Source organism: Octopus sinensis, linkage group LG2, assembly GCF_006345805.1.
Source record: "Octopus sinensis linkage group LG2, ASM634580v1, whole genome shotgun sequence".
Lineage (NCBI taxonomy): Eukaryota > Metazoa > Mollusca > Cephalopoda > Octopoda > Octopodidae > Octopus > Octopus sinensis.
In genome coordinates this window covers 171,572,275-171,592,666 of record NC_042998.1, presented here as the reverse complement: position 1 = coordinate 171,592,666, position 20,392 = coordinate 171,572,275, and the positions used below count along the sequence as shown (strand labels likewise).

Genomic DNA, 20,392 nt, shown 5'->3' with positions numbered 1-20,392 from the left:
TGTCACACATAAACTTTATTTGTTTTCAAGTGAAGTAATATTTCCACATTGCCAGACTTGATTTTGCAGAATATTGGAAATGAATGTGGTGGTCGGGAAATAACTGGGGTATTGGAGGTGTAGGAGTTTTGGGGAAGGTAAAAATCTGTGAGGTGGTGGTGGAGGTCAGGAGAAAGAGTGACAGAGTGATTGACAGTAGTATTAGCATTTGTGGTAGAAATGGTGAGGTTGATTTGTGGGTATGGTCCGCAAAGTGGAAGAAGGATCGCTGAGAAAGAGCAGTTTGATGAAATGGCGAATGAGTGGGACTTACAAAAGTTAGATGAATTGGTTTTGGGCATGGGTGATTTTAATGGACATGTTGGAACATGGAATTGGGGTGAGAAATTTGGAAGGAAGGATGTTGTTGGAGTTTTGTGACTGAGTGCAGATATGAGCAGCATATGGGAACTGGTAGTAAGGAAGGATAGAAAAATATTAGATTTATAAACCCTAAAATTCACTCCATAATTGCCCACAGGTATATAGCTTAGTGGTTAAAACCACGGACTACTGACCCCAAGATTCTGAGTTCAATTCCAAGCAGTGGCCTGAATAATAATAATAATAATGATGACACTGACGATGACAACGACAAATACCTTAATCAAAACTTTCTTTTTGATATTACAATCTGCTTTTATTTTGAATTCTTCCCTGCAATTCAGGATTTACTGACTGCATAATGCCTTAATTGAAACCCATACATTGCAATTACCCTCCTTTTTCTCGTCTTTCGATGTAGGTTCCTTTTAGTAAGTTCTGATTTAAATCATACATGTAGTCCTTTAGTCTGAGCACTGTCATCTTCTTGAATTCCCTTCTTTATCTTACATCTCTTCAAACTGCATATTAACATAACCAGTCTCACTTTATGTCTATACCTCCGATTTGAGGGAGCACTAAGGTGTTGTACAGCTTACTGCTAAGAATACAACGGCATTCATTCAAACTAAGTACATTTTAAAATGCATCAATTTTCTTTTTTATTTCCAGTCAGAACATTCGGACAAAGTGGTTTTATTACGGCTTTATGAAAGTTTTGGGGGATATGCTAGGTGTAATGTTTCAACAGGAGATTTTAAACTTAAAAAAGTTGAAAGGTAAGCTTTTTTAAATTTTTTTCTAATGTTTTTCTGTTTATTATTTTTTTTTTCTACCATGAGGTTAGTTCTGCATATCTTCTTAGTGCCTTACAGAAGGTTTAAAACAATGGTCTAATAGAAATACTAACTATCCTTCAGCTATTATGCTGTATGTACTAGACAAAGAAAATTATTAGTTTTTAAAAATAAATAATAGCTAAAAAAATTTTAATTTTGCTTAGCATGGAGAACTGACAATCACACGTCAATTCAAAATAACAAAGCAGTTAATTATAAAAGAAAATAATTAATTTTTCAACAATATTAGTCATAAACTTTTAAATAAAAGAATTTTTGAATTTACATTCTTATTTCTAATCTTTATGTATATTTAGGTTTTTGTTCATTCCAATTGATTTGTCCCAACAATATTAAGAATATAAAGAAAATTAAATAGATATAACTGTTGTTATACAGGGAAACATATATCTCCTCTCCTCAATTTTACTTTGCTGTTTGACTCTTTGTTGTACATTGTTCAATACATCCCATTTTACTACAGAACCACTTGTGTGCACGTGTGTGTATATGTGCACATACACACCTGTTTTTGTGTGTGTATGTGTGTAGGCAGAAACAAGGAAAATGCCACTTATATTTGAACACTATACAAATATTCTTTTAAAAAAACTTTTCTTTTAATTTTTCTAAATTTAATTATTTAATCGTTACAGTTGAAAAGGTTTCAAAATGACCGAAACCAGTACTGAAATGTTCTTTATAAAATCTTTTTAACATTTTCTATCTTTACTTGTTTTTTCATATATATATATATATATATATATATATACCTTGACAATGACTGTCAAAATGATATCTAATGGTCAGATCACCTTCACGCATACAATGTGTTATTAATGATTGGCAGAAGTTACAGTGTTGAGAGCTTCATATATTTGTATAAGTATCAATGCACTAAAATATCATTCCTTGAGTCACTCAAACTTCTGGCAATTATTAATCAAAAAATGTTTGAGGTCTGTCTTCCTGTCTGTATCACCAAACCTCTGTGTGTGTGGGGGTGGGGGTGTGCGCGCACGTGTGTGTATCATATGATAGTTGTAAATGGGCATCACTATCATACAAGCAAAGTTGTTTGTTTCCAGTCTTCTGAAAAATATGGTTAGCCATGGCAAAATATTTACTTGCTTGAAAACAGATGAGGGTTGGCACCAGGAAGAGCATTCAACCATAGAAAATCTGCTTGAACAAAATCCATGTGATGCATGCAAGTATGGAAAATGGTCATTAAATGATAATGAAAATGATATTTATTCATACAAAGCTAAAATTTCACTTCATTGCTGTTCTCAGGTTCCCTGTTACTTGCTGAGACAGAACAGTGGCTGAAGACACAGAAAGGTCAATGGTAGAAATAGTGCAGGCTGGGATGATAATGAGAAATGAAAGTTGTTCCTTTCATCCTTTCAGGGTCAATAAGTTAAGTACCAGTCAAGTACTGGGGTTGATGTAATTTCAGACCTTATCTTATAGTGGAAAGGATTATTAAGATAATAATAATAATAATAATAATAATAATGATGATAAATGCCCTGATCCAGTACCAGACAGTGGCTCTCATGGCTTCTGATCTTAACTGATTGGAAGTGTTATCATGTACATTGTTTTGTCTTGGTATAAAAGATGGGCTACAGCAAATATTCTGCTCAATAACACAGATTTGCTTGTCAGTTGTTTGAACTTAACCAGTTGAGCATGTCCCTTAGTGGCTGACGATATGGGCATCTCTGATCACAAGTAGAGGTAGTGGGGGAGCATCATAGCCATGTGTTGAGAGGGATTCTTTGGGGTTTGAATAATTCACCTCTGGAAAGATGGGTGTTTCATTCAACGTCCTTAAACAACCCTTATTCAGGGACCTTTTGAGCGGTATAGGCTACTCGACCAGAAGAAAATTCTAACTGGGCCCCATCTGCAAGTTCATGCTCTGTTTACCTTGACATAAGATCACCATGTCGCACACATTTGGTTGTGATGCATGTGCCTGGTGTACCCTTATCAGACGGGTAGTCATGATGGGTATACTGGGCTTTGTATATTTTACCCCAGTGTCACTTTGATGGCATGCACTGCTCTCTCACTCAATAATGATAATAATAATTATTATTATATATTTATATATATCTATTTCTTTATTGCCCACTGGGGGCTAAACACAGAGGGGACAAACAAAGGGATTAAGTCAATTATATCAACCCCAGTGTGTAACTGGTACTTATTTAATCCACTCCAAAAGGATGACAAGCAGATTTGAACTCAGAACGTAAGGGCAGACAAAATACTGCTAAGCATTTTTCCCAGCATGCTATCAATTATACCAGCTCACCGCCTTTCTTATTTATTTATTATATATATATATATATATATATATATATATATATATATATAATATATATATATATATATATATATTATATATATATATATATATATATATATATCTCATGGACTTATTCCTTGATTTTTACAAATGAATTTTCCATTTGTTCTTCAATCAATGAATTTTGGTGTAGATGGAAAGACAGGCACAGATATGGTTGTGTGGTTAAGAATTTTGCTTTGCAGTCAGGCACTTCTGGACTCATTCATTATTTACATCACCTTAAGCAAGTTGAAGTATCTTCTAATATAGTCACAGATCAACCCAAGCCTTGTAAGTGAAAATGTATCAGTAGAAAATGTACAAAAATCTAATAAACTACATGTTTTTTGGTTGCTAGACTCAATCTATCACTTAATTTAACCATTCCATGGGTGTAGAATCCACTGTCACAAGCATTCAGACTAAATCTATATTTTACTGCACAGAATCAAAACTTTTACCTCCTCTTCACCCACCACCTTCAAATACCCTGTGAAGATTATGGTCACTGTTCTTTGGCCACTAACTATACAAAAAGGAGGCATGGTTGTATGGTGAATCTCACTTTGCAACCACATGGTTTCAAGTTCAGTCCCGCAGCACAGCACTTTAGGCAAGTGTTATCTATTAGAGTCTTGTGTTGACTAATGCCTTGTGAATAAACTTGGTAGATGGAAACTGTGCATGTGTATGTGTGTATTTGTCCCCACCATTGCATTCAGTGTTTGTTTACATCCCCATAAAATAACAGTTCGGTGAAAGAGATCAATAGAATAAGTGCTAAGGTTGATCTGTTCAATTAAGCCCTTCCATGCAGTGCAACAATGTGACAGCAGTCCAATATCTGAAACAAGAAAAAATATTAGAAAAAAAACCCCAACAGATTTTCTTTACACGATAACAGTTTTAAGTGATGTTCTGCCAATTGGTTACATTACTTATGTTTCCTATGTTTTATAGAATTCTTACTCTATCTTCTTTAATCTGTAGGTGCAATGGATTAGAAAGTACATCAGATGACACACAGTTCGACAGCATCGGTCCTGTTACAGATGTTAACTTAATTGATGAGTATACTATTCAAGTGGACATTGCTCCCTTTAAAGTTATCAGTATCCTGCTATATTTTTTGTAAGATGAATGTTTTTATAACTGAATATTTTAAGAAAATAAATATAATAGAAAAGATTATCACAGTGTTTAAATTTATTTTGTGAATTATTTTATGAATAGTTGCATATTATTGACTTCTCAGATGTCATCCACATTACAGTGGAGTGGGTGGAAACAATATTTAATGAATAAAATATTAAAAATGTAAAAGTAGAATCAAACATGATGCCTTTGAATGTTACCTTTTCAGTTTTCCAGCAAATATGGCAGACAGCTCTGAATACACTGCAATTCATTTATATATTTATGTATTTTTAGCTTTCCTAGATAACCATTAGCATCTCCAAAATTTTGCAATGTGTAAGTGAATAAATTGGCTGAGCAAATATATAAATTTATATGTAGGTGTAACTGGTCATTCTTCAGATGCTGAAACCACCAGGAGAAATCATCATGTATATTATATATGTATAAATATATATATCATCATCATCATCATCATTTAATGTCCGCTTTCCATGCTAGCATGGGTTGGATGATTTGACTGAGGTCTGGCGAACCAGATGGCTGCACCAGACTCCAATCTGATCTGGCAGAGTTTCTATAGCTGGATGTCCTTCCTAATGCCAACCACTCCAAGAGTGTAGTGGGTGCTTTTACGTGCCACTGGCATGAGGGCCAGTCAGGCATATGTATATATATATATATGCATATATATATATACATACACACACACACATATGTATGTATATATATATACACGCACAAACACACAAACACACACACACGCATACACACACACATGTATATGTGAGTGTGTTTATGTGTCTATGTTTGTCCCCCCAACATCACTTGACAACCAAACAACCAATGCTGGTGTGTTTACATTCCTGTAACTTAGTAGTTCGGGAAAAGAGACCAATAAAATAAGTACTTGGCTTAAAAAGAATAAGCCCCAGGGTCAATTTGCTCAACTAAAGGCAGTGCTCCAGCATGGCCACTGTCAAATAACTAAAACAAAAGAACAATACAGTCACACACACATGTATATATATTCACACATATACATACACATATAGACATATATACACATATATATATATTCATCTGGGACGTAGTCGATCCACCTGTGCATACCTTCCTTCTTGTGACACTTGTGAAGACCTGCTGAGGCAAGTGAAAATCAATCAAAACAAATCAAAATAGATGAACATCAATGGAATTTGTATCTTTGTGGTACCAGTGCCTGTGGCACACAAGAAAACCATCCGAACGTGGCCGTAGCCAGTACCGCATCGACTGGCCTCCGTGCTGTGGGAACATGGTGGCACATAAAAACACCATCCGAAGACCCGGCAAGACTAGTCAGGTCATAACCCGTGGCCCCTACCTGGGACGTAGTCAGTCCACCTGTACATACCTTCCTTCTTGTGACACTTCTGAAGACCTGTTGAGGCAAGTGAAAATCAAAACAAATCAAAATAGATGAACATCAATGGAATTTGTATCTTTGTGGTACCAGTGCCGGTGGCACACAAGAATCCATCCGAACGTGGCCGTAGTCAGTACCGCATCACTGGCCATCGTGCTGTGGGCACATAACAAACACCATCCGATCGTGGCCGTTCGCCAGCCTCATCTAGCACCTGTGTCGGTGGCACATAAAAACACCATCCGAAGACCCGGCAAGACTAGTCAGGCCATAACCCATGGCCCCTACCTGGGACGTAGTCAGTCCACCTGTGCATACCTTCCTCCTTGTGATACTTGTGAAGGCCTGTTGAGGCAAGTGAAAATCAAATCAAATCAAAACAAATCAAAATAGATGAACATCAATGGAATTTGTATCTTTGTGGTACCAGTGCCGGTGGCACACAAGAGAAAACCATCCGAAAGTGGCCGTAGCCAGTACCGCATTGACTGGCCTCCGTGCTGTGGGCACATGACAAACACCATCCGATCGTGGCCGTTCGCCAGCCTCATCTAGCACCTGTGTCGGTGGCACATAAAAAACCCATCCGAAGACCCGGCAAGACTAGTCAGGCCATAACCCATGGCCCCTACCTGGGACGTAGTCAGTCCACCTGTGCATACCTTCCTTCTTGTGACACTTGTGAAGACCTGTTGAGGCAAGTGAAAATCAAAACAAATCAAAATAGATGAACATCAATGGAATCTGTATCTTTGTGGTACCAGTGCCGGTGGTACACACTTTGTGGTACCAGTGCCGGTGGCACACAAGAAAACCATCCGAACGTGGCCGTAGCCAGTTCCGCATCGACCGGCCTCCGTGCTGTGGGCACGTAACAAACACCATCCGATCATGGCCGTTCGCCAGCCTCATCTGGCACCTGTGTCGGTGGCACATAAAAACACCTTCCGAAGACCCGGCAAGACTAGTCAGTCCACCTGTGCATACCTTCCTTCTTGTGACACTTGTGAAGACCTGTTGAGGCAAGTGAAAATCAAATCAAATCAAAATAGATGAACATCAATGGAATTTGTATCTTTGTGGTACCAGTGCCTGTGGCACACAAGAAATCCATCCGAACGTGGCCGTAGTCAGTACCGCATCGACTGGCCATCGTGCTGTGGGCACATAACAAACACCATCCGATCGTGGCCGTTCGCCAGCCTCATCTAGCACCTGTGTCGGTGGAACATAAAAACACCATCCAAAGACCCAGCAAGACTAGTCAGGCCATATCCCATGGCCCCTACCTGGGACGTAGTCAGTCCACCTGTGCATACCTTCCTCCTTGTGATACTTGTGAAGGCCTGTTGAGGCAAGTGAAAATCAAAATGAAATCAAAACAAATCAAATCAAATCAAATCAAAACAAATCGTAGTAGATGAACATTAATGGAATTGTATCTTTGTGGTACCAGTGCCGGTGGCACACAAGAAAACCATCCGAACGTGGCCGTAGCCAGTACCGCACCGACTGGCCTCCGTGCTGTGGGCACGTAACAAACACCATCCGATCGTGGCCGTTCGCCAGCCTCATCTGGCACCTGTGTCGGTGGCACATAAAAACACCATCCGAAGACCCGGCAAGACTAGTCAGGCCATAACCTGTGGCCCCTACCTGGGACGTAGTCAGTCCACCTGTGCATACCTTCCTTCTTGTGACACTTGTGAAGACCTGTTGAGGCAAGTGAAAATCAAATCAAAACAAATCAAAATAGATGAACATCAATGGAATTTGTATCTTTGTGGTACCAGTGCCGGTGGCACGTGGCACACAAGAAAACCATCCGAACGTGGCCGTAGCCAGTACTGCATCGACTGGCCTCCGTGCTGTGGGCATGTAACAAACACCATCCGATCGTGGCCGTTTGCCAGCCTCATCTGGCACCTGTGTCGGTGGCACATAAAAACACCATCCGAGCGTGGCCGTCTGCCAGCCTCGTCTGGCACCTGTGTCGGTGGCACATAAAAAACACCATCCGAGCGTGGCCGTTTGCCAGCCTCGTCTGGCACCTGTGTCGATGGCACATAAAATCACCCACTACACTCTCGGAGTGGTTGGCGTTAGGAAGGGCATCCAGCTGTAGAAACACTGCCAGATCTGACTGGACTGGTGCAGCTTTCGGGCTCCCCAGACCCCAGTTGAACCGTCCAACCCATGCTAGCATGGAAAGCGGACGTTAAATGATGATGATGATGATGATGATGACACACACACACACATATATAGATATATACATATAAATATATATATATATATATACACATATATCTATATATATGTATATGCACATATATACACACATGTATATACATATATTCACATGCACACACACATATATATATATACATATAAATATACATGTGTGTGTGTGTAAGGCTTACATTCTGGCATTTGCTGAATTTTTTTGAGAACAATCTTTTCTTACTGGTCAGACCATATGGCATCTACATCTAGCATATTGGATGTTCACTTAGTGACCATCTCTCTTATATGTATGTAATATAATTTTTCTGAATATATAAGTATATATATATCATCATCATCATCATCATCGTTTAGCGTCCGTTTTCCATGCTAGCATGGGTTGGACGGGTCAACTGGGGTCTGTGAAGCTGGAAGGCTTCGTCAGGCCCAGTCAGATCTGGCAGTGTTTCTACGGCTGGATGCCCTTCCTAACGCCAACCACTCCGCGAGTGTAGTGGGTGTTTTTTACGTGCCACCTGCACAGGTGCCAGACAGAGCTGGCGAACGGCCACGAACGGATGGTGCTTTTACGTGTCACCGGCACGGGGCCAGGCGATGCTGGCAACGGACACGAACGGATGGTGCTTTTACGTGCCACCGACACGGGGCCAATATCCAAACTTAGAGGGAAAAATTAGATTTAGGATTAAATCAAATTTCACAGTATAAATTAAATTAGAGATAAAACCACTATTAGGCAAATAAAACAGTGAAAGACATAAACCAAAACATAAAAATAAATATAATTAACATAATATACAAAATAAATAAAATTTAAATTTAAAATTATTTAAATTTAAAATTTGTATTTATGAATTTTTATATTTTTTTAAATTTAAAATTTATAAATTTTGAACTTTTAATTTGTTAATTTTTTAATTAATTAATTTATTAATTATATTTATAAATTTTTTTTTAAACTTAAAAAAAATTATAAATCATCATCGTTTAGCGTCTACTTTCCATGCTAGCATGGGTTGGACGGTTCAACTGGGGTCTGGGAAGCCAGAAGGCTGCACCAGGTTCAGTCTGATCTGGCATTGTTTCTACGTCTGGATGCCCTTCCTAACGCCAACCACTCCGTGAGTGTAGTGGGTGTTTTTACGTGCCACCGGCACAGGTACCAGACGAGGCTGGCAAACGGCCACGATCGGATGGTGCTTTTTACGTGCCACCAGCACGAGGCCAGTCAGGGCAGCACTGGCAACGGCCACGTTCGGATGGTTCTCTTACGTACCACCGGCACTGGTATCACAGCTACAATTTCCATTGATGTTGATCGATTTCGATTTTCACTTGCCTCAACAGGTCTTCACAAGTAGAGTTTTGTGTCCCAAGAAGGAAAGGTATGCATAAGTGGACCGGCTACATTCCAGGTAGAGGCCTCGGGTTATGGTCTCACTTGTCCTACCGAAAGAAGGTTTGAAAATGCAATTTCAAAGATGTTTATTCACGTGATCGGTTTCACTTTTTTAGAAAAAGACTGTCAAAAGTAAAATGTAAAGCTTTGTACAAGCTTTGTTGTGGTAAGTATTGGTTATATATATATATATATTATATATATATATATATATATATATATATATTTATATCTATATAAAATAGAGTACATTTAAACGGGTAATTTTACACGCTAGAAGAAGCAGTCAAAAGGACCAAAACCACATTTAAGAGCAATTTTCAAAGGGAATGAAAAATAAAAACTTTTACCTAAAAATAAAAAATAACAAGGTAAAAGTTTCTATTTTTCATTACCTTCGAAAATTGCTCTTCAATGTGGTTTTGGTCGTTTCGACTGCTTCTTCTAGCATGTAAAAATTACTTGTTAAAGGTAGTTTTCTCTTGTGTTTAAATGTACACTATTTTATTTTGAAAATATGTTGTCTATTGACGCTATCAAAGTAGCGAATAGGGAGAGAAAGAATACTTTGCATAAGGAAAGAAAAAGAGAGATAGGTGACGGAATGTGTAACAAATGTACACATAATATATATATATATATATATATATATATATATATACGTAAGTATATATTAGCATATATGTATATATATATATTATTTTTATGTTTAAGATTTTATTGTTATTTCATCTTATCGTATTTTACAAACCCATTTCATCGTTATATTTATTGATAATTCGATATATGGTCTTCGATTTTGCATGTCTTTTACCTGATTTTTATTATTATGTACTCAGCAAATTTTTTAAAATGTTGTTTGCATATATACGTTAGGACCTAGATATGTTTTTATGTGAATGTCTGTATTGTAGGCATGCATATGTATTTGTATGTGTGCATCTGTGTATAGTTGTATATGTGTAAGTAAGTGCATATGTTTATACGTACATGGATGTATATGTGCACATGTATACACTTATATGTGTGTTGGTATGTATTTACGTGCATATTTCCATATATTTATATACGTGATCTTATATGTGTATTTATATGCTAATATATACTTCTGTATATATATATATATTATATATATATATATATATATATATATATATATATATATATATATATATATGGGATAATTCACAAAAAAACAAAGGACGAAGACAGGTGGTGTAGAAAACAAAGAGATGTATTAGTATAACACTTGGGAATTGAAAAGGTCTTTAACATTTCGAGCCTACGCTCTTCCACAGAAAGAAACAAGGAGAGAAAAACAATGTGTGTAGTGGCTAGCGATCTATCATGGCGAATGCTGGACAGAAGGGTCACACAGGTGTGCGAAGAAATAGGGGAGATAACAAAGTAGTAGTGATCCCAAAACAAAGGTGCGCGTGTGTGTAAGAGAGTACATATGTGCGTGTGAAAGAGGGCCGGTGATCTTGACGTGTGCGTGTGTGTATGTGTAGGTGTGAAAATGTGGGGATGGGAATTGGTCAGTGCTGGTGTGTGCGTAGTGGTGTGTTGTGATGTGATGTGTTGTGTGGTATGGAGTAGTGTGGTGTGGTGTGATGGTGTTGGCAGGTGGGGGAGGCGAGAGTGGGAAACCCAGCATGGAAAGCAGACATTAAATGCCAATGATATATATATATATATGCGTGTATATATATATATATATATATGCGTGTAATATATATATATATATATATATATTATATATATATATATATATGAGTGTATATATATATATATATATGCGTGTATAATATATATAATATAATATATATATATATATATAATATATGCGTGTATATATTATATATATATATATATATATGCGTGTATATATATATATATATGCGTATATATATATATATGCGTGTATATATATATATATATATATATATATATATGCGTGTATATATATATATATATATGCGTATATATATATATAATATATATATATATATATATATATACATGCATATATATATCAAATAAATAAACAGCAAACTTTGATATTTGTTCATAAATATGGAAGCTAAAACATGTTTAGAGTTTATCTTGCATATGCTGGGAATATAGGAATACAATATTACCAATATCGTTTATCTCTCATTACATATTTTATATTAGCTTTTTATTGTTTCATGAAATATGATATTATTTATCATGCTAATGGCATCTTAGAGATATCTAAATTTTAAACAAATGTCCTTTTCTGTGCCATTAAATATGTGTGTCTATTTTTATTAAACAGTTCATTCCTTAACAGTTTGACAAGTTATGTTAATGCCATGCTTCCGGTGGTGAGGGGCACAAAAAACATGAGAAGAAACTACTCAAGTTATCTTTCTATTTGCAGGAATCATGTCAAAAAATAGTGAAGGTGCGTGGCTTAGTGGTTAGTGTATTTCGCCCATGATCATTAGGTCATGAGTTCAATCTTGAGCAAGACACTTTATTTCAAGTTGCCCCAGTCCACTCAGCTAGCAAAAATGATTTGTACCTGTATTTCAAAGGGCCAGCCTTATCACACTCTCTGTCATGCTGAACCTCCCTGATAACTACATTAAGGGTACACATGTCTGTGGAGTGCTCAGCCAAATATATTGGCCGAATATATGTATGTATATAAATATATGTATGTATCTGTGTATCTTTCTGTCGAAGAGCGTAGGCTCGAAACGTAAAAGACTTTTTCTATTCCTGAGCGCTATACTAATACATTTGTTTGTTTGTACCCCACCTGCCTTCGTCTTTTGTTTATTTTCGCAAACTTTCCCTTTATATATATATATAGGTATGCATGTAGTCAGTGAGTGCTTTTGTGAGTCGTAGCTTTCTGCGAAATTTCGAAATATTGTCTTTAATTTCATTATGATTAGATCTTCGTGGGATTGGGGTAAACCATAATCCATTAGCTAGTATACTGATTTTTGTTGCAGAGAGGGTTTTCTTTGATAAACTTATTACTTTGAGTTTCTCCTGTAAGTTTTATTTCCACGTGTGTCCCTGTTTCTCTCCAATCGGTCTAAAAAATGTTTGCTGTCATTTGGTTGGTAGTAGTTATCAGTTTTATTATTGTTATTATTTATTATATTGGGATTTATAAAAATATAAAAATACGTAAGGGAAGTCTCGTTTTGGTTATGTGGTGTTATTATTTTCCCGTGATGAAGTCATTACCGTAAGGCACCCTCGTGCATTGACTACGTTGATGAACCCCTGGAATGGCCATAGGGACTGTAAATATGTTGTTTTTTTTTTGCTTGGACACCGGCTTTTCTTAAAAAGTTTCCCTTTATCTTAAAAAGTAACTTTTAATCGTAAAAAATTCTTAATCGATGAGCTTTTATCTATACCTTATGCATTTATATGTTTCTTATATATACGTATTTTTATATTTTTATATATTTATTATTCTAGGTTTTATAATGTAAAAAAAAAAATTTAGACGCTGAAGTATTAATTTTTTATATTGCGGAAACTGAAAGAAGCCCGTCGTATATATGTATATATATATGCGTGTGTGTGTCTGTGTTTGTCCACCTAGCATTGCTTGACAACCGATGCTGGTGTGTTAATAAGTCCCGGGGTTGTGTTGCTCGATTAAAGGCGGTGCTCCAGCATGGCCGCAGTCAAATGACTGAAAAAGAGTAAAAGAGAGAGTAAAGAGTATACACCTATATGACATTTAATGTTTCTAATTCTTTGTTTACTAACATCTTGGTTACTCCTTGGATTGCTACTATTCTCATATATATTCAATCTTAAAGTATTTACATCTACTTCTTTCAAATTCAAGTTACTATTGTATCAAATTAATTCTCTAAGTAGGCGTAGGAGTGGCTGTGTGGTAAGTAGCTTGCTTACCAGCCACATGGTTCCGGGTTCAGTCCCACTGCGTGGCACCTTGGGCAAGTGTCTTCTATTATAGCCTCGGGCCGACCAATGCCTTGTGAGTGGATTTGGTAGACGGAAACTGAAGGAAGCCCGTCGTGTATATATATATATATTTGTGTATATGTTTGTGTGTTTGTGTTTGTCCCCCCCCCCCAAATCGATTGACAATCGATGGTGGTGTGCTTACGTTCTCGTAACTTAGCGGTTCGGCATAAGAGACCGATAGACTAAGTACTAGGCTTACAAAGAATAAGTCCTGGGGTCGATTTGCTCGACTAAAGGCGGTGCTCCAGCATGGCCACAGTTAAATGACTGAAACAAGTAAAAGAGTAAAAGAGTAAGAATACTCCGTTCTTAGAATATTTCTCAAAATAGTAACATATAAGAAAATACCCTTGAGAACATTTTACATATTTTATTCGACTAGAATATATGAAGTCAATATAATCAAAGCAAATAGCAATATATATATATCTGTTTTTCTTTACATGATATTCCTGTACAAAGAGGAATACAAGAAAAATTCCTACCAACAACAAAAGAAAAAAGTAAATTGATAAAACAAATGAAATGTACATTAGTAACTGCCATAATCATTTAATTCAACAGTCTTCTGATGTTTTAATTTTATAGCTGACTTATGAATTGTCATTCAACATTCGTACAGTAACATCAATTTATAAACTCAAAATTGCCATTTTTGTCATACAATGGCATGCATTGTTAAACATGCGTACATGTGCGCTTATAAATATGTGTGTATGTACATATATGCACGCGTTATATGTGTGTGTCTGTATATACATGCACACATTGTGTGTGTGTGCGTGTGTGTGTGTAAATGCATCATCATCATCATCATTTGATGCCTATCTTCCACGCCAATATGGATTGAATGGTTTGACAGGATCTGATGAGCTGAAGGACTACATCAAACTTCATTGTCTGTTTTTGGTATGATGTCCTTTCTAACATCAACTATTTTACAGGGTACTGAGTGCTTTTGTTTTCATGGTACCAGCACTAGTGATGTCGCTAAGTAACTCACAAGACATAAAATTCCTCTTTGACTAAGTAGGGATGTAGTAGAGAGGGGAACTGTTTTACGCCAGGCCTTCAGAGGATAAAGAATGATAGAGGGACAAGTCACATATCACCGACCACCAGCCTATATTATGTCACAAAAGGGGTTACAAGCGAGGGGACAATACTGCCTCTAGTATCCCTGACATCGATCGTTGTGGTTTTTCTTCCCCGAAATTGATACAAGCTTATGGGCAAGTTTGTTTCGAGCAATTTGGGCTTGAATTTTCAGTGCATTCTCTGTTTTAAAAATATATATGCCCTATTTAACATTGTCCCGAAAGAGATCAAAGAGGAAAAGGATTCCATCAACTTTAAACGGAGTCTGGATAGATTCCTTCAAAGAATACCAGATAAGCCACCCATAATTGGATACAACTCACCCAACAAAAACTCACTACTTGAATGGACCATAAACAAGACTTGACTTAAACAGGATTTAGATAATCCTATCAGGTGGTGCTATTAAGTTAGACATGGCCTGGACCAATCTTTGGTCGAAACATATCTAAGTTTATCTAAGTTTATATGATGCTATACATTTCCTCCCAATAAAGTAGATTTCATTTCATGTATCAGTAGCACTGTCTGTAAATTTCATTAGATGAAACTAGGGAAGCTCCCGTGGCCTCGGCAAAGCACATTCTTTATTCTTGAACAACTCAGTGGTGGATTATAACAGGTTGATGCCTATCTTGCGAATAAAATACTTCATTCAATAGCTCTTTCAGTAAAATGTTTCACACCTATGCTTGTCTAGTTCGAAAGAACAATTGCAAATGATGGCACATCACTGATTGGACAAAGTATGTGTGTACAGCTGTTGTTTGTAGTAGTGCTACTGCTGTTGTTGTTGTTAAGCAACAAGACGGGTAAGGGTGATTAGGTGATGGTCTAGGGCTTAGGGGCGGGAGATCCCAGACCTTGGGAAAAAAAAATTTGGTCGTCTTGTTGTAGTCGAGGGCTCTTCGATGACGCCCGATACCACTGGCCCTCTAAGTCGCTGGAAATGAAGATCTCCAGGCCAAATTCTTGAACGGCTGCTACTGCTGTTGGTGATGATGGTGATGTTGTTAAGCTAGTTGTCTATTATGTTATGTCTTTTGTTGAAATGTTTTTTTTTTTGGTCTGCAATTTGCTTGCATGCTTTATCCATCAATAGCTTTTACATTCTGTTGGTAGCTGTTTTGCTCTGTTTCTTATAATTTCTTTTGTGGCTGGTTTTCTCAGTTAATAAATCATTACAGGCTTCCAGTTGGTTAATTAGAATTAAAATACTATTTTTTAAAAAGCTGACTTTGTTATGCAACAATGGCACAAGTACACATTCCAAAATGTTCAATGATAATCCCAGTTTGAAAAAATACTTAAAGTGAAAATTAATTCCTCACTCATAACAACTACAACAACAACAACAACAACAACGACGACGACGACGACGACAACAGCAACAACAATAATAATAGTTTCAAATGTTTGGCACAAGTCCAGCGATTTTATGGGAAAGGTAAGTCGATATCATCGAGTTCATTGTTTGACTGATACTTATTTTATTGACCACCAAAAGATAAAAGATAAATTAGGACTCGGCAGAACTTGAACTGAGAACGTAAAGAGCCGAAAGAAATGCTGCCAAGCAGTTTGTTCGCGAGCTAAAGTTTCTGCCAGTTTGCCGCCTTAAAATCTTTCTAATTTTGGCACAAAGCCAGTAATTTTAAAAGGTGGGAGAGTAAGTCAATTATATAGACTCCTGTGCTCAACTGATACGTTATTTTACTGACCCCAAAAGGATGAAAAGCGAAGTCGACCTCGACGGGATTTGATCTCAGAATTTAAAGAGCCGGAAGAAATGCTGTTAAGCATTCTTTCCAGCGTGTGAACGATTCTATTAGTTTCTGGTTCAGGCACAAGGCCAGCAAGTTTGAGGAGAGGGTTTTATTCGATACCATCGACCTTTTACTTAACTGGTACCTTTAACCCCGAAAGGATAAAAGGCAATATTGACCTCGGCGGGATTTGAATTCAGAATGTAAAGAGTCGGAAGAAATACCGGAAGGTATTTTGCCTGATCCTCTAACGATTCTGCCAAGCATAAATCAAAATTTTCTGTGAGGAGATGAAGGAACAATCGATTATATTAATCCCAGTACTTGTGCGGCAGTTATTTTTGTCAACTGCAAGGAAAACCATTTTAATTCCCAATGTTAAAATAACAACAATCTCAAGAAACATACATGTACACTACATTGTGTGAAACCTTAACTTCAAAAAGAATAAATGATCACTTAGAAAACAAACAAAAAAACATCTCACTTGCAAAAGAATAGAAATGCTGCTAAAGTTTATATTGCTGGAAAGATCAATTACTTATCAACAAAATCAAAATCAAAGACTGTTAAATGTGAAAGAATGACCCGAGCATGGCGTAGATTAATTACAAGAAGAATTTCGACTGTTTCTCACCTGGCCTCCATACTGGTTGAGAATCGTTTCAAATAATAAATCCTGCTTTATAACATAAGCGCTATACAATCTTATTTCCTTTCACTATAAATACAGAGTCTGTACACGAAGTCATATTTTTTAAATATAAATTTATTTATAATGGAATGATGAGTACATACCAACAAAATATACTCAAGTTATCCGAAAGTACTTTCATAAATATCATAAAGTCACGTATTCCACAAGAAAATTAAACGAGATCAGTTTTTTAAACCACCAAATTAAACGTTAATTTTAAGTCACCTTGTGGTGCATTATCACGAAGTCCTTCCTTATCTTTTGTGCAGCTATATAATTTGTTAAAAGAATTTTTCTGTCATACATAAATCATGTAAGATTTCAACTAACGTCCATAACGTTCTTAATGAACTCTTTATGCTGCTCCTCTAGTATGTTAGAGAACAAAGCCAATGTGAACTAAATATAACAAAGTGAGAAAACACACAAATACACAACCAGCACCTGTCACGAGCCAATGATGGAGCCTCTATGCCAGTGGTTTCCCAATTTTTTCTACGTCCTGGAACCTTAGAAAATGCTTGATTAATTTTAGCATCCCACCCCAACACACATACGAAAGTAATATTCAATTGAGGATGAAAATTATAATTTTCTAATGACTATTTTAGTTTCGTTTTTTCTTTTTTTTTTCATTAACGGAACTGAACTAAAGATATAAGCTTTTGACTCTGCGCATAAATTATAAATGTAAATTGAGCAATTAGAAAAAAAAGTGTAAACAATGAAATCAATCACGATTGTAAGCATGAAATTCGATGACAACGATATTGCTTTTTGTTCATGGCTTTATCAAGCGGAACTTTTTTGCTGATTGCAATCTACAATTCTGCCAGTGGAGCCAGATGAAACATAAATTTTGCCTTGATTAAAAAAAAAGAGATCTGAATCCAGTCACACAAGAATGTCGTTTCAAACAGAATGAGCGCACTGTCCTTGATCCTAATTTCGTAAGGATTAAATCTACAATTGCAGAATAAATTTTTAATGTGCTCTAGTCGAACAAACTTTTTTAAAGAATTATTATTATTATTATAAAAATCGATGTTAATGACGTGTCACCACACCATTCTATGTCACAACCCACTGAAATGTCAGTTTGCAACTCTAATGTGTGGAGGCTTTATACGTTTGCTCGACCTGATAAAAAAAAAGGCAACCAAATCTCCCTTAAATTATACGCCACCAAAGACATAGAGATTCATTGAAGGATACTTTGGATAATGTGCATTATGTCTGAAAAAAAATGTGAAACGCCTATGATCATTTGTCAGGCCAATCATTGCAAGCTTGTGAACCAAAAGCTAAGAATAACAAACGACAGCGTTGGAATGAGTGATTTTTATTTGCTCGTTTTCTTTCTCCATTTTCTCTATCGTTGTTAGCAGTTTCGTAGTGTTCTAGAGCTGAAACTAATTCACAAATGTACTAAACAGTCAAGAGTTACTTGTTAATTCTTTCTTTAGACAAAACCCCGAATATTGTATCCTTGATTAAAGGGACGTATAAACGATGCAAATACATGAATCACGTTAATTACACATTGCATCCCACTGCTAACTGCAACGACTTCGAACCAATACTTGTTTTAATTTTAATATTTAATAGAATGATCATTACTATCCACATATTAATCTTCCAGTCTTCCCTCTGCGGTATTCTTTATTTGCTAACTCGTTTGTTTATAATTTATCTAGTCAAAATAGCTGGTAAATTATTAATACTCAAGTAAAGATGTTGACTTCAAGTAATGAAAAGGCATGTTTTACAATTTACGGATAATGAAGTAGCAACAGAAGGAATTTCTAAAAGTAAAATGTTCCTCTAACTTTGTCAATGGTTAAATGGATACTGCATATTAATATTGAAAGAAAGCACACGCAATCCTTCATTTAACCTGCTAGGAAACTATACATGATATATGATAACCGGTTTTCCTTTATTATTCAGGTAATGGAATCTTCTACCATAAACGGAGTAGAAGCAGATAATTTGATCCTTTCGTGAAGCATTATGGTTAGAACCATCATATATGGATCAGAATAAAAGCATATGGGGATAATATTTGAGTCTATCTGTTAATGACGGACCATTGCAAATCCTTGGCGACAGGAAAGAAATAAATTACGTTGCCATGATAAGTATTATTCAAATTCGTTGTTTAATTCACATTAAGTTGTGCAGATATTATTTTCACGAAAGAAAACGCTTAAATTCACACAGAGCGCTTTGACGAGAATATAGTCATTTTATTAAAAAAAAAAGTATTGCATTTCAATGAATCAAGCTTACAGGCATACAGTTAGGTCTTCGTTAATTTTTTTTTATTTCTCTAAACGATCCACCCCTCACTTCTAAAATTAACTGCGAATCAAAAAAAAAAACCATCTGTTGCATTTCTATGCATTCTTTTCTTTTCTTTTCTTTCAATTAATTTTATTGACTGTCTTCAGGTAAAACTAACACTCATACTCCAACGCACACATACTGAAACTTTCCATTTATCGCAGTGAGCCATTTTAATACAATTATTTCTCATTGTTTTGCCTACTGTTCAATATATTCAGAACTCTCTTGATAAACTATTTAAGAGATAAAGGTAGTTCTATAAATTCATTGTTCATTATGTGAAGCGGCATTAAACATAATTACAGAGTGTAACAATAATGAAGTAGAATCATTATGAAAATATCTAAAACACAGTACAAAAGAAAATATGAAAAGATTATTTTGAAAATATATCTTGCCATAGCTGAAAAGGTACTTTACGTATTTAAAGAAAATGTAAATATTTAAAGTATATGAAACTAAGTAAACACACACACACGCACGCACACACACACACACACACACATATATATATATATATATAAAATTGATTATATATACGCGTAAGTAATAATGATAAGAAGACTGTATAGGAATGCATTTTCTTTAATTGGTTGGAAAGTTATAAAATTTTGATGAATGCCATGCACGAAAGTCTCGGCCTTTGGCTGACTTTTGGCAGTCGTTGGCAGCTAATAACATCAGTCACATAAATAGGAACTTTATTAATATACGTTGGTGCTATTCACGAT

The 20,392-nt window shown here is 36.1% G+C and overlaps 1 protein-coding gene across 3 annotated transcripts in view; it reads left to right on the top strand.

Moving 5' to 3' along the window:
* LOC115228653 (alpha-mannosidase 2C1) overlaps positions 1 to 4,758 on the top strand; it is a 79,399-nt gene extending 74,641 nt beyond the window's left edge. For all 3 annotated transcript variants that reach the window (XM_029799199.2, XM_036500422.1, XM_036500423.1), the window contains 2 exons: positions 1,036 to 1,142; positions 4,558 to 4,758. In XM_029799199.2, coding sequence (XP_029655059.1) covers positions 1,036 to 1,142; positions 4,558 to 4,702 — 252 coding nt within the window. In that variant the 3' untranslated portion in view covers positions 4,703 to 4,758. The remainder of the gene's footprint in view (positions 1 to 1,035; positions 1,143 to 4,557) is intronic.
* The last annotated feature ends 15,634 nt before the right edge of the window (positions 4,759 to 20,392 follow it).